This window comes from Meriones unguiculatus (genome assembly GCF_030254825.1).
Source record: "Meriones unguiculatus strain TT.TT164.6M chromosome 13 unlocalized genomic scaffold, Bangor_MerUng_6.1 Chr13_unordered_Scaffold_39, whole genome shotgun sequence".
In the NCBI taxonomy this organism is placed as follows: domain Eukaryota; kingdom Metazoa; phylum Chordata; class Mammalia; order Rodentia; family Muridae; genus Meriones; species Meriones unguiculatus.
The window spans coordinates 3,023,994-3,040,583 of record NW_026843648.1 but is presented as its reverse complement, the minus strand read 5'-3'; the positions used below and the strand labels follow the sequence as shown (position 1 = coordinate 3,040,583).

The following is a 16,590-nucleotide window of genomic DNA, read 5'->3' as shown; positions in this document are numbered from 1 at the left end:
TGGATGGCAGAGGAGGGGAACTCCTCTTTTGAGTGGACTATGGAAAAGGGTTTGGGGGAAGAGGGAAGGAGGGTGGGACCAGTAGGAGTTGAGAGAGTGGCCTTATATAGGGGTATACAATGAATAAATTGTGAAAAAATAAAAATAATTAATAAAATAAAAATGAATTAGAAAAACAAAACTTGACAGCAAAAATTTGAGTCCAGTCTGGGTACCCGCCCTCCTTCAAAGCAAAGAAAGAAGATATAAAGAAAGGAAAGAAAATTAGAATCTTTGTCTTTGCCATCTTTCTTCCTGGTGAGCTCATTTTTTAATCATTACCTAATGGAGACCATCCTGCTCTCTCTGAAGTTTATATTTCCATAGATGTAGGATTCATACCTGGAACAAATGGCAGAGGTTCGTATTTAATGTATCAAAACAGACCTAGCTGCCAATTTTCTCCCAACAATCCTTCAGTTCTTCCATGTTATATGGTCCTCAAGGCTTGCATAGCCCACCGAATACCATGAATTCTCCTTCCCAGGGCCTGAGGTAACCTCATTCCTTCCTCCCCCATATATAGGCAAAGTATTTTGGCTACCTGGTCCTGTTGAGAGCCATTCAGGAGCAATAGCAAAACATCTGTAGCACTCATTGAATTTGGCTCCCCTGTTAGCATGGTCATGATGATGAGTTTGTCTTGGAAAAGCATAACCCGAAGAGCTGTTTATACTGAGGACTTTGTGCTGTTTTGGAACATAACTCTGTTTGATGCCATTATGATGTCCATATCCCTCATAACACGAGTTGTATGAAAACTCTAAGAATGCTCCTAGCCCCCTCACTGGGCAGTATCCCTGGCATTTAAAGTTTTAACAATGCTTGATCTCTTTTCTCTTGATCTCTTTTCCCAGATCAAGCTGGAGCAGATCAAGCTGGAGCAGATTAATGAATTAACCACTGCCCTTGAAAGAAACCATAGATGTAGGTTGTATCAATGACCATTATACTTAGAAAGAATTTTTTAAAAGATTGTTTAACAATGTTGGAGAAGATGTTTTTGCTAATGTCTGTGATGTACAAAATCTTGGAGAATAATTTAAGGTTAAGAAAAGTACACTCTTAATAGTAAAGCCAGGGATGTTAAGGTTGATAAGCAGAAACAATAGCCAAGGTAGCATTGGCTGACTGCATACTTTCAAGCTGGGCCTGAAACTGAGACCACATTTGATTCCACTATATTTATTTTGTCCTCAACTTCTTAATATGATTTAATAAAAATTACTAATTGTCCTGACCCGCAGAAGTTCATCGGGGTCCTAAGGAGGGGGGTGAAAAGAATGGTGAGACAGAGAGACCTGAAGGAGGCCAAGTCTTCTTGTCTGATCAAAGCCTCATTTATTAGAAATTTTTACCCAACTTATATAGGGAGAAGGCAGGAAAGGGGGAAGGCTTAATTACCGTTGCAGGAGACAGCAAGAGTGCTTCCATGGCTTGAATATTGCACCTGCAAGATACCGTAAGGATGTTTTCTTAAGATTTCTCATGGATGCTCTAAAACTGACAGACGGATGTCCTCACAAATCTATCACCCATGACTTAGGATCCTAAATAACTCTTTCACTAAATAGCTTTAGGTTGCCACTAAATGACCTTTGCTCATTATTTGGCTTAGGCTTCAGTAAATAGCTTTGGCTCCAGCAACTAATAAGTAAATGCACACCCCTTAAAGATTTAAAGTACTGGTGCCATTACCATGCCGTTTTTATTACTATTGCTCTAAAGTACAGCTTTGAGATCTGGGATGAAGATAACCTCTAGAAAATCTTTTCCTGTACAGGCTTGTTTTGTCAATTCTGCATTTATTGTTTTCCCATATGATATTGAGAATTGCCAAGTTTGCAGAGCCATCTCCCTCCGGGCTCCTTATAACATTTTCCCAATTATCTGTTAACTGATTAAACTTGCTGTTAACTTAATGGTGATGCCTAAATTGTAAACTAGACCACAAACGACTCACTTTTCACCAGACCAAGGATCCAATTCTTCATGCTTTATCACCTTGAGCTCTGGACCAAATGTCTAGGGATATAAATTAAGGACCTTAGATTCCAGACCGAATATCTTGGAAAATTATTTAAGGCCTTGAGGTGAAATATGCTGGATCAGACCAAGCCTCCAACAGAAACTCCCTTGCTAATCCAAAAATATTAAATATCAAAAATAGCTTACTCTTGGGGGAACTAGATGATCCTGAACTAGACAACTCCCTGAGCTCAGAAAATAAGGCTTTGATTTTTAATCTTTTATTCCTGAAGTGAGATTTATTGGTTTCCACCCAGAACCCAATACAGTGAAAATATTCAAATGCCTCTGCTATGGTCATGGCTAGGGCAAGTGATCCCTCCTGTGACTTCATGTAGGTTCCTAACCAGACTCTGGAAGTACCCAATAAAGCAGGTCCTGCTCTTCAGCCTCCTGCTCTATAGGTTGGGGTCAATATCCACACACTCACCATATTGCGACTTTGGAACTCGCCTGAAATATCCTCACAGCACACAGCAAGCAACCTCAAATGGACCAAAGGACACCAGCTTTTAAAAGCTGCTCACCTACAGAGCGTTTGTGCAATATGGCACCAGGAAGAATCCACCTCTTCCTCTGAAGGCATGACCTCACAGTCCTGATTGGCCAGTGAGTATTGAGTGACATGAGCACCTTCTTTATGGTTAGAGTTTACTGAAGGGACAAGGCTTTGTGATTCCTGGCTCATGCTTCCATTTTAGGACCAGACCTTTTCCAGATCTCAGAGATTTTTATTTCAGTATCATTTGTACCTGTCCTCCCCTAGTCTACCTTCTGTCTTCTAGCACTCAGTAGGCACATTCCCTCTTCCTACTGGAATCAAGGTGGATAGATGCACAGCACATTATTCAACCTCCAGGGGAGTGAGCAATCTGTCCCTAAGTGGATGGGTCCCAAGAAATATTACAAATTAAACAGCGATTTCAGAAAATGCAATGAGATTTTTGTTCTGTGATTTAACGCTACTGTCAAATATACTGCAGCTACTTTCCCCCTGAGGCAACCCAGGGGAAAAAAGCAGGAAACACATGATATTTTTGAGCACCACATTAGCAAGCACTTGTATCTCAAAGGGAAAGTGGGGAAAAAAAACAAAGCTATATTAGAAAAGGTTCTCTACATGAAAAAATCTGATAGAATGTATTTGTCTGTGTATGTAGAAAGTTAATTTATAAGAATTGCTCAAAGACTATGCAGAGTTTAAGAATCCAGTAGCTGTTCAGACTGTTTGGCTGGATAACTAAGCTTCATGATCATCAAAATACACCAGAATTCCAAAGAGGTATACTCTAATGGAAGTAAAAAAATGAACTTGCTAGCCAGAGCTAAGGCACATAGAACAAGAGAAAGATTAACCATCTTCAGTTTCCATTATATATTTAGGCTACCATGAGATATGTGGCTTAAGTTAAGGAGGGAGCTCATCACCTCAATAGGTCCAGATCAAAGAAAAGATAAATTAAATATCTTTAGTTTATCTTACTAAATATTTTTAATTTATCTTACTCCAAAAGATAAATTAAAAAGTTCCCTTATAATACCCAACTATTTGGGTTTTATTTACTTGAAATACCGTTATTTTATTTCATTTTTAAATAATTTTTTTTTTTTTTTGTTATTCTATACAGAGTTTCTCTGTGTAGCCTTAGCTGTACTGGACTGGCTTTTTTCGAGCAGGTTGGCCTTGAACTCACTGAGATCCACCTACCTCTGCCTCCCTGAGTGCGGGGATTACCTGTGTGAACCATCTCAGCACAGGGAATAATGACATTACCCCACTCTTCCAAAGTTGACCTCTATTATTATTCTACCGTTGTCTTCTATTATCAACTCTAAAGCCAGAACTACTTGGCTGAATCAGCTGAGTTCTGCTGCTTGCTGGGGCTGGAACTTGGGACCAATGTTCAATGAAATCTACATAAGCTTCCCTTATTCCAATATTTTTCTTCACTGATTAAGCTTGGATCTGCTGGAACTTGCTCCATATATGACTTTGGGCTCAGAAATCTATATTCTGCTCTCTCCTGAGTGCTGATGTTGAGGGTATATACCACCATGCATGGCTCTAAGCTTTACTTTTATATGATGGAAGCTTTGCCACCTGGAGTATTCCCCTGAGGTCACTACTCCCTTTATTCTACTTCAACTATTTTCCTAATCCAAACTTACAAAAATCCACATTCTTCCAAAGAAAAGCATGGAAAGGACTATTACAGCTATACCCCAGCTCCTGCTAGCAACTTCATTCATAGTTAGTTTCCATTGCTTTGAAGAGACACCATGACCATGGCATCTCTTATAAAATAAAACATTAATTTTGGCTCTTTTTTCTGAGGTTTACTGTTTTATTGTCATGGTGGAAAACCTGACAGAGTAAAGGCAGGTCTAGTTCTGGAGAAGCTACGAGGTTTACATCTTGATCTGAAGCAAAAAAGAGACTGTGAAAATGGACTTATTTGAGCACAGAAGACTTCAAAGTCTGCCTCCACAGTGACACACTGCTTCAAGTTAAAATTCCACAGATCCATAGTATTAGGTAAACAAGATGGTAGAAATTGGAGCTCTCTGGGAGGGAGAGAAAGAATAGATGCTGTGGGTATACTGGAGCAGAAAACATCAGGTAATGGAGGGAGAGAAAGGCTACAGGAAGACACAGCTGGAATCAGGAGAATTTTGCTGCTTAGAGTGGAAAAAAAAGTTTTGTGACAACTTCATGGAGTCTATGATTGCATCCCTAGTAAAAAGTCCTAGTAACAAAGGATACAGAGTCTGAACTGACCATCTTTTATTGTCAGACAGGGTTTTCAGTGCTGAATTGTGTTACAATCAATTGATGTCTTGGTTCATTGGCCCTGTAGATATCCCTAAACAAACCAAGCTGATGGTAGTAAAAAAGGTCTCTCTTTCTAAAAACTGAGAAAGGCCCCCATTGCTGATGGCCACTTCCACAGAGCTTTGTTGAATATAGAGAAGATGAGCATGTATAGGCTTGGAGGCTTCCACCCTATATTCCAGCCTCTTGGGGGAAAGAAAATTCTCTACACACAATGGGAAGAGAAACCTCACCACCAACTGAGCCAGAAAAGTTGTCCTGCGACGTGATGGTACAGAATATTTGGGAGTGCCAAGAGAATATCTGCTTTGAATTGAAGCTAAGGGGATGGGGAGGGGACCCATATATTATACTGCCTAGATTTTCAGGAATATCACAGAGACATAATTATCAAACATGGGGTGAAGGAGTCTGGCAATTGGAATTCTGCCTCCTAGCCTTGGCAGATGCAGATCTTAACTAAGTTCCATTTTTCAGAGACAGGCTTGGCAGTCTCTGCAAGCAGGGTGTTCAGAGCCTGAGAAGTAGATAGCAAGCTCCCTACAACCCTGATAACCAGACAGCAAACTTTGTGTAACCTTGAGTGAATTTCTTGGATGCCTTGCCAGGTCGTGCAGATGTGTGGCTACTGTGAAAAAAAATTGCTTGTACCCTTTGCTTTATAAGTGTTGTTTGCACATTCAGTAAACTAAGACTTTGTTCAAAAAGCCTGTTTTGGTCACCATTTGCCTCTCTGTCCTCCCATTTCTACTCCCTCTTTCAGGTAGACCCTGTTTGACTAACCCATCAAATGGGATGGGTCAATGGGGCTCTTCTAAGTCTGTGCCATGTCTTCTGTGCCTGTTATGAATATAACTGCAATGAGCATGAGAACTGTGACACTTCACAATACCAATTTCATGTGCATGGAAATATCTAATGAATCCACAGCAATTCTGTCCTTTTATGAGAACTTTATATAATGTAGTTGCTATGTGACCATGTTAATGTATGCTGTATCACTGAACTCAACAGTAAAGTCGCTTTGTATCATTTTGTACCTTATATCAAATAATCTTCAGTGGCATGTACTTGTGGTTCATGCCAAATTAATGATTATATAATGATATATTTTACCCTTTCAAACAAGTATAAACACCACCATTAAACATATTTTTTTTTTCAAAAGAAAAAGATTTAAAAAATTAACTTTCAATTTGAAGATTGAATTAAAAGCAATCCAAAGAAAATTCCTAATGATTTATTACAAGAAAACTGATTCCAAAACCATGTAGTATGTGAAAAACTCAGAATTCTCAATAGGATTATGAGGAAATTTTAGACACACACTTGTACAATGTGACTTCTGTACTTCCCTGAAACTACAATAATCAAAAGGTATACAATATTAATGAAAGAATAACTGGATGCAGACAAAACCACAAAACCATAATCCCCTAAATATATTCAAGTTTTCATCAAATGACTTAAGGAAACAGAATGGGAATTTGACCACTGTTACTTATGTATGTAGAAATTAAACAAACTCAGATTTCACAACTCACAAAAAAATAAATTCAGCATGACAGCCTAAACTGTTATATTATTGGCTTTCCAGCTACCATTACTTATTTCTCTTCCAAAAAGGAGAGGTCCCATGTTCTATACTTCTCTCTGTAAATGGAAGTGGTCAGAAAGGTGGGCTATTTCTCTGTGGCTCCTCAAGTCTCTTTGTGATTCCAAGAAACTCAGCCACAGCGATGTCCACACACAAAACAATGTTGAAGAATACTTTCATGTCAGCTTCCTGACATATAGGTGATAGCACAAGATGTGAAATCTGCTCTATCTATCTGCATAATGCATGCACACTTGAGAAACCTCTGCTGCTCAGCAATTTCTTTTGTACCTGGAATTGAATTTTCCTGAGTCACACAACTGTGGATGGTAGTAGTGGAAAGGTAAAGAGAATCTAATTAAATACTGCCAAAGGGTTGCTTCTGTCTCCTCTGTTCTACCAGTTTCTAAACAAAATGTAAAAATTATCACAGAAAGCTGTAGTTTGGAGGTAATTTTCAGGCTTTTATAAAACTTTCATTTTTTTTCAAACTGTCCTGTTACTGCATATCAAATGCAATGTCAGGGCATGCACATTTAACAAGGATATCATGAGCACCATCACCTCCTATTGCCAGGGTTGCAGCGCCCCCCCAACCTCTCAAAGGGATCCTCATTAACATCACCCTGTGTAGCAACAGAGCTGTAGTGTGGCTTGTTGTACACTATTCCAGTATCAGCAGATCAGACTGAAAGCTCAGCCAACCTGCTTTGGCTGGTATGGAGAGTGGACTAACTCTCAGCATGGTATGGCTTGAGATCTCCTTCACAGCTACCACAGCTGCATCAGAGAAAAATCCAGAAAAGAAGTCTCAGGCTGCCACTTAATGGTGTTCCTGGTTACTAGGATTTCCTACACTCCATCCTTAGCTAAACCACTGAGTTCTGCCTCAGGTCAAGTAACAGCTCCTCTCCTGGGTAAACATAGATCAAATGACTCAAAAGGCCCAGGCCTATCCACACCTGACCTTCCACTCCAAGGTTAGAAAGGGAGATAGTCTACTAAATTTGGACTTTGGAGAAATTCCTGCCATCTATGAGAGCACTTATTTCTCTTCCAGGGCATAAGGCCCATTGTGTGCATAGTTCATTACACACCAAATGTCCTTGAAATAATTTTCTTTTTTAAAATATAATTTATTTATTACAATTTATTCACTTTGTTTCCCAGCTGAGCCCCCACCCTCATCCCCACAATCCCACCTTCCCTCAATCCCTCATCTCCTCCCATGCCCCCTCCCCAGTCCACTGATAGGGGAGAATCTCCTACCCTTCAATCTGACAGTAGCCTATCAGGTCTCATCAGGACTGTCTTTCCTAGTCTTCCTCTGTGGCCTTGTAAGGCTGCCCCACCTCATTGGAAAGTGATCAAAGAGCCAGCCACTGAGTTCATGTTAAAGACAGCCCCTGTTCCCCTTACTATGAGGCCCATTTGGAGACTGAGCTGCCATGGGTTCCATCTGTACAGGGTTTCTAGGTTATCTCCATGCATGAATCTTGGTTGGAGAATCAGTTTCAGAAAAGTCCCCTGAGTGCAGAATTTTTGCTTCTGTTGTTCTCTTTGTAGAGCTCCAGGCCTTTCTAGGACTTTCAATCTCCCCTTCTTTCATCAGATTCCTTGCAATCTGCCCAAAGTGGCTATGAGCCTCAGCATCTGCGTTAATATCCTTCTGGGTAGAGTCTTTTAGAGGCCCTCTGTGATAGGCTCCTGTCTTGTTCCTTGTTTTCACCTTCTTTCATTGTCTATCCCATTTGCCTTTCTGAATGAGTATTGATCATCTTTCCCTGGGTTCTCTTCCTTGCCTAGCTTCTTTAGGTGTACAGATTTTAGTATGTTTATCCTATATTACATGTCTAATAACTTAAAAGTGAGTATATACCATGTGTATCTTTCTGCTTCTGGGATACCTCATAATTTCTTTGTTTTTAATTGCTGAGTAGTATTCCTTGTGTAAAAGTACCACTTTCACATCCAAAGCTCCCTCATTAATAATTCCTCCACTTTCCATAGGTCTTTATAAACACCTGATTTTTCCAGCCTTATAGTTTGACCCTCAGGTTTCTCTGACCACAACCTCTACAGCATATAGAGTCTCCATCTTGGGCTCCTAACTGAATGTTTTGCAGGCATCAGGGAAGCAGAATGCAATCTGTTTCAGAAAAGTTGGTCTTCATGTCTTCAAGTTGATTTTCTTTCTTTACAGTAGTCACAATCTCAAGCAGGGGTATGTGTCCTGACATGTGTCCTTGTGGGCTCCCATTGCTGCCTATTTAACATATGCAAGATAAACTCAGTCTTGTGGCTTTGGTCAAGTGATCAGGTATTTTTTAATCACTTGGTATTATAAGTTTCTGTCCTGATCATTTTTAGATACTTCCCTATTTTTGTGGTGATTTTGGCTTAGAAACTTCTTTAAGAACCAATTCTAAGTTTCTTAAGCTATCAATCTTCTCCTTCTTCTGGGTCATCGGGGCTGAGTTAAAGATGAACTGAAGATCAACCTTTCTTACCTTACTGCTATTAATGACATGTTTATGGAGCTGAATAGATGGCTCAGTCCCTTGGAACACTGGCTGCTCTTCCACATGGCCTAGATTTGATGCCAGGCATCCAAGACAGAGCTCACAATTGCCAGTAACTCTAATCACATGGAGGAGACACTATCTTCTGCCTCATCTCATACATTGCATGCACTTGGGATACACAGCAGTAAAATTTATGTACCTAAATTACATGAATTTTAATAAAAAGTAACATATACATTAAGAAAACCTCTTTTAAAATATGGAGTCAAATATGCATGTGTGTTTTCACCATTTTCATAGCTGGTGCCCTAGGTGGCCAGAGGAATTCATCAGATACCCTAGACCTGGAAAGATACATTATTCTCAGCCATCTGATGTGGGTGCTAGGAACCAAATTTGGGCATGCAAGAGGAGAACTACTAACATTCTATCTCCCAAACATGTCATTACAATACAGAGGATGAAGATGTTCCATTACTTTTTAGGTCTCCTATCACTTGAAGGTTATGCATCCCTGCTAGATGACTGCTGAAGGGCTCAATGGATTTCTTTCCCTCTGTGACTAGACTTTGGACAGTTTCCTATTTTCATTATTAACACAGGTCTCTTAATGTGAATAAATGTAACAAGAATATTTATCAAAACCAATGTTCAGGAAGATTATATCAGAAACATTTCCATGCTTTGAGATATATTCTTTCATTTTAGGATCTTTTTGAGAGAGGATATCTCTACATAGCCATGGCTGTCTGAAATTCACTATGTAGACCACACTGGTCTAAAACTCAGATTGGGTTGCCAATGTCTCTCAGGTGCTGGGATTACAGGCATGCACCAGTAAGCTAAACTGAGACATATTTTTTAATGACCTGTCTTTGAACTACAAAACGAATGAAAAAAAAATATCCACTCATTTTCCAAATCAAAACCAGGACATTAATTCAAAAAGGAACCATCATTGTTTCAATGAACAGAAATACATCTTGAAATCCAAGAGCAATAATTTAGTCTGTCAAATCCTTTCATATGTTTTCTTGTGTTATTTTTCTTAGCTTTGTGAGTTTCATCCTTTAAAATGTTTGCACTCTGTTAGCATGTAAGTACCTGTGTATGTGGCAGTGAGAGGACAGTGTATTGCTGACTACCATCTACATCTCCAATGTGGGTTCTGGAGATGAAACTCAGGCAATTATTTGGTTCAGGTGACCTCAATGGTCCTGACTTAGATTTACAAAGAATTTCTGTATATGCTGGTGTGAGAGTGTGCATATGTCACAGCTTAAATGTAGAAATAAGTGAAAAATTTGGAATAATATGAATCTCCCAGAGATTGATGTCATGTTATCAGGCTTAGCAGCAACCAACTTTACCCACTGAGACAATTCTTTGACACTCACTTGTAGTTCTCATATATGTTATGAACAAGTGTTTACTCTAAGGAATAAATCAATACATTCCAAAAAACTAGAACTCCAGATCATTTTCATTTACAAATAAAATTAATTCAAATCATTCTGATTTCCTCAATTATTACATGAAAATGTTTACAATGTGAAAAGACATTTTATTTATGTAATATCTCAATTAATCTTATTTGAGCATCATGAAGACAGTTCTGTAGGAAACATTTGTGGTGTCCAAACCTGGCAACTTGACCTCAGTCATCATAAAAAGATAGTAAGAGCTGGAGAGGACAGGGTTTCCACAAAGAGAGCAACAGAACAAGAAAATTTGAACACAGGGAACTTCCCAGAGACTCATACTCCAACCAAGGACTATTCATGGAGATAACCTAGAATTCCTGCACAGATGTAGCCCATGGCAGTTCAGTGTCCAAGTGGGTTACATAGTAATGGGAAGAGGGACTGCCTCTGACATAATCTGACTGGACTGCTCTTTGATCATCTCCCCCTGGGGGGAGCAGCCTTACCAGGCCACAGTAGAGGACAATGCAGCCACTTTTGATGTGAACTGATAGACTAAGATCAGAAAGGAGAGAAGAATCTCCCCTATCAGTGGACTTGGGGAGTGGCATGGATGCAGAAAGGGGAAGGAGGCTGGGATCGAGAGGGGAGGAGGGAGGGGCCTATGGGGGGATATAAAATGAATAATGTATAAAAAAAACCTTTACTCTTTTTATGTTTATAAGTCATGAAATTGCATACAGTATATACAAAAAAAGATAGACAAAGGAGACTGCAAAATGTTGTCTCCCAATTTCTACATATCTGTCATGACATAAAAACCCATAATTATGTTCTGCACACACATCAGAAGTGGTTTTTAAATAAATATTCTTGCTGTTACATTATCTAGAATCTTCATATATTTCCTATACAATGCAGTACTTTAGATAAATCACAAATGGATAATTAAGAGGAACATGCAGAATCATGGAACATCAAATTATATATTCATATCACAGCAAGCTATGTAGTGAGATATACAATTGATTGCTGATTATATCACTTCATTACATCTCTATGGTAGATGAAAATGCAAAACTTTCATTTACCATATTAAATACATTCATAGGGTGTCTCTTCAGTATGATTCATTCACAATAATAAAACCTATAGAAATGTACAAAGGTTTCATCATACTAAATATATTTATAAGGTTTTCTCTCAAGTATGATTTCTTTATGGTTTGAGGGTCAATGCACCATGCAAAGGCTTTAGTACACTGTTTATAGTCTTAGGGTTTCTCTCCAATATGAAAACTTTCATGCCTTCGGAGATCACAGCAACGTGAAAAGGCTTTATCACATGGATTACTTTATAGGCTTTCTCTCCAGTGTGTTCTTTTATGCTTTTGGAGACTATTGGGATGTGAAAAGGCTTTATCACATTGATTACATTTGTAGGGTTTTTCTCCAGTATGAATTATTTCATGCCTTTGGAGGTTACTGCAATGTGCAAATGCTTTTCCACATTGATTACATTCATAGGGTTTCTCTGCACTATGAATTCTTTTATGCCGCTGGAGATCAGAACATCGTGCAAAGGCTTTACCACATTGATTACATATGTAGGCTTTCTCTCCAGTATGAATTCTTTCATGCCTTCGAAGGTCACTGGAATGTGCAATGACTTTACCACATTGACTACATCCATAGGATTTCTTAGCAGCATGAATTCTTTCATGCCTCTTGAGATCACAGCAACGTGCAAAGGCTTTATCACATTGATTACATTCATAGGGCTGCTTTCCAGTATGTGTTCTTTTATGCCTTTGGAGACTACTGGGATGTGAAAAGGCTTTGCCACATTGATTACATTCATAGGGCTTCTCTCCAGTATGAATTCTTTCATGTCTCTGGAGATCACAGAAACGAGAAAATGCTTTATCGCACTGATTACATCCATAGGGTTTCTCTCCAGTATGTGTTCTTTTATGCTTTTGGAGACTACTGAGTTGTGAAAAGGCTTTACCACATCGATGACATTCATAGGGTTTCTCTCCACTATGAGTTCTTTTATGACTCTGGCAGTTACTGCGATCTGCAAAGGCTTTACCACATTGATTACATTCAAAGGGTTTCTCTCCAGTATGTGTCCTTTTATGAGTTTGGAAACTACTGTGTCTTGAAAAGGCTTTTTCACATTGATTACATTTGTAGAGTTTCTTTCCATTCTGAATTCTTTCCTGTCTTTGAAGAGATCTATGACATGCAAAGGCTTTACCACACTGATTACATCCGTAGGGCTTCTCTCCAGTATGAATTCTTTCATGCCTCTGGAGATCACAGCAACGTTTAAACGCTTTACCACACTGATTACATTCATAGGGGATCTCACTAGTATGTGGTTTTTCATGGCTGCAAAGATAATTGGTATATGTGTAAGCTTTTTCACATTCATTACAGTGATTCATTACAGTGAATTAAGTTTACAATTTGAGCTAAATGTAAAAAGGACTTACATCTTAATGTTTTATCACTTTGTTTACATTTATAATTTCCCCCTTGATTGTGGAAATTTTGCATTTTGAAGATACCTTTGAGGTAAGAAACATATTACATGGATTGCTTATAGCATCCTTTTTCTTTCTTTCCTCTTTTAAAGAGCATATTTTTATTAATTACAGTTTATTCACCTTGTATCCCAACTGTAGCTCCCTCCACCTGCCCCTAATAATCTCATCCCCCCTCCCTCTTCTCCACCCATGCTCCTCCGCCAGTCCACTGGTAGGGGGGTACTTTTTCTATAAGTGTTTTTTCACATATTTGAAAAGAACTAGAACTCATCTATACAATAGTGACTGCATTCATAAATTTTCCTATAGTGGGAGTCACACTACATTTGGAAAGTGAACTAGGGTAAACACAACAATTTCCACAGGGCTAGTAATCTCTAATGTGATTTCTGTGGCTATATTCCCAATTAGTTTCAAAAACTAATTAAGTACAGTAGTTTAATTTATTAATTGTCCCCTGCTTTCATTAGACTTTCTGTCATTAATAATGAATTGATACATGAATAATTATAAATTTAGTGTTGTCACTTTCATGGTTTCTGTTGTACATATGTATAGAATAGTTTAGAATGCAATAACCTATGATGGTGTGCATGTTAACTTCACTCAGGAAAAGTGGGCTTCGTTGGATCCATCCCAAAAGAATCTCTTCAAAGAAGTGATGCTGGAGACCTAAAGGAATCTCACTGCTATTGGGTAGATGGGGAATTTTCTTTAACTGTTTAAATAATAATCTGATTATTATTTATGATTATTATTTAATTATATTAGTGATTATTAATAAATTAAATGTAAACTTGCATCACATTCACAAAGTCTATTCCAAGTAAGGAATACTACATATCTTCTGGTAAGTATGATTTTTCTTTTCATATCCTTATGGTCAAATGATTTGAGTAACAAATGGAAGATCCTCATATTCACAGTTTGTATTTTGTCTTCAAAGACATGTGCTATGGGGATCATTTTTCCTCCACAACAATTTTCTTGACTTTTATACTTTCCATCTAACTAAACTTAGCAAGTTTACTTCAAGTATTTGAGTCACATCAGCTTTTCTATGGAATATTTGCTCTTGAGTAGGTTTTGTACATAAAATTATCACCTATTTAATGAGCTTGCTTTTTCCAATATCTGAATTGTATAAGACTTAAGAGATTAGAATTTCTACGGAGCATCTGTAATGTGGATATGAGTAATGATTTTTATAGAGGAATTTGATTTAGAGACTTGTTGCTCTGGCAAAAGATCACATCCGAAGACCCTCTATTTCTATGTGATCTGGCTGGAATATAACAATACATTAATCCAGTATACAGAGGCAAGAAGATCTGCCTTCAGTGCCAGCCTGGTATAGAGCAATGTCCAGTAAAGAAAAGCTTAGTTTCAGGCATGGTGATACATGTGTTTAATCTCAAACAATGGGTGTAAAAATAGTTGGGAGAAGGAAGCACACATGTTTGAAAGCAATATCTAAGTGAGTGGCAGAAAAGGGGACAAATTCAGAAAAATATTTGACAGAATAGGATACTTTCATCTCTCATGAAATAGAGAGGAAATGAAGGTCCTTAAGGGACACAGCATGGAGAGAGGAGGCAGTTTTTCTGGGACAGTAAAAGAAAGACAGGTTGGAGAGAACTAAGGTGAAGATCAAATGATCAGGAAAATAAGAGCCTGAAGATTAGAAAAGACTGCTGGAGTTAGTTTGAGGCCAAACAAAGCAATTCAGAGGATGGGAGAAAAGCCAGATTTAATAAGTTAGCTAGGAAAGGAGTTTGAGCCAGAACAGCTGAACTGAATCAGCCATCTATGCGCTCAGAAAGAAAGGGTGTGCATATTAAGCAGTAATTCACAGAGGCTGAAAATATTCTATGCTTAAGATAGATTGTATGGAACCTAGAAGCAGCCCTGCCCAGGTCTAGGGCAGCAGACAGGGGCAGTAGTCTTCAGATACAGCAATGACTACATGTGAATTAAAGTCCTTTTCACAGCAATATCTGTTAAGCAAGTGTTTCATCATCTTCTTTCTTAGAGAAATGCCTTGAAAACATAAATCAGACACCTGACTGTGAGGAAAATGGGTTTGGGAGAATTTAATATTCCTTAATATACTTAAACTAGTGCTTTTTCTCTATTGTTTTTATTTAAAACTTCTGGGACACATTAAAAAAATTTTTTCACAGGAATATTTACACCAGTTTCCACAAGAAAATTACCTTCCATGTCTTCTAAAATGCTGACAATGTGCTTCAGTATGGTCTTCCCAATTGTAGCCTAAAATATATACCAGAAAGTGTATGACATATTATTCAAAATTAGGCAAAATTTAAGTTACTATTTTCAGTGAATCTTAGAAACATGTGTGATTTATTCTTCCTCATTCCAATTGAAATTTCATAAGAGCATCAATAAGAAAAAACAAAAACAATAACAACAGATGTCCTCTTTTTCTTAATAGTGAAAGAAAATTCACTGTCTTACCTAGAGCTGTAAGGTGTTTGTAGGTCTCCAGCGTGACATCTTTGTAGAGACTCTTCTGGGAAGGATCTAGCAAAGCCCACTCTTCCGGAGTGAAATTAACATCCACTTCTTCATAGGTTATTGATTTCTAAAATATCCCATACGTGAGTATCACAGAAAGCATGGCAATGCATGCTGTATATGTATACTTAATAGACAATGTATTCCTATAATTCCAGTGCTTCTCTTACTTATCTCCTCACATAGACGTTGATGTAATGAATTGATGTAATTACCAAGTCATTTTAGAAGGAAACTAAATGATGAGGTTCACCTTGTCATCTCTGGACCCTTTGACTAAAATATAGCTTTTCAAAGGAAATGCCAATTAAAAGACATAAAGAGAGACAAGCAAAGAGATGAACAGTACAGATGGCACATCACAGAAATGCTATGCTCAATTACTAACTACAAAAAATATGGGCAAGCAGGATGTATTGGCTCATGCCTTTAACGCTAGCACTCAGGCGGAGGTCTGTGTATCTCATTAAGATAGATGCCGGCCTTCCTTTCAAACAAGTTTCATGACTTCCAGAGGTACATTTAAGATCTGAATCCACTGCAAAAATCATTCAAATAAGAAAGATACAAAGAACTCAATGGTTTATATATTCACTATAGTTTTATATCTAACTTCCAGAAACCTGAAGTGTCCCAAGTTAAACTGTAACATTAATGAGAACTTATTAAAAGGGAATGCGTGTTCAAACAGGTACAAATGGACAGATGAAATAAGCAACATAAGGCAGTTGAAGTGGCTCAGCAATGAAAAGCTCTTGTTGTTCCTGCAAATAATTGGGCTCAATTGCCAGTGTTTAAATGGAAGCTCACATCTATCCATTACTCCAAATTCAGGAGTTCTGAGACCATCTGCTGACTATTGGGAGGACCTGGTACAAAAGAGGTGCATATTCATACATACAGGCAAAATACTACCCATATTCGCCCGTTAAAACAAAACAAACACAAGAGGCAAGAAGAATGTCACACACCTACAATCCAATGACTCAGAAATACAGGCAGTGTTAATGTGATGAATACATGACAACCTGAGAAACAAAATATACACT

At 38.2% G+C, this 16,590-nt stretch overlaps 1 protein-coding gene across 1 annotated transcript in view; it reads right to left on the bottom strand.

Annotated features, from left to right (window-relative positions):
• Window positions 1-16,590, bottom strand: part of LOC132651042 (zinc finger protein OZF-like) — a gene marked incomplete at its 3' end in the record, with an annotated part of 130,764 nt that overhangs the window by 87,160 nt on the left and 27,014 nt on the right. The window contains 2 exon segments of the mRNA XM_060376354.1: window positions 11,872-12,057; window positions 12,217-12,649. Of these exon segments, the coding sequence (XP_060232337.1) occupies window positions 11,872-12,057; window positions 12,217-12,649 (619 nt within the window).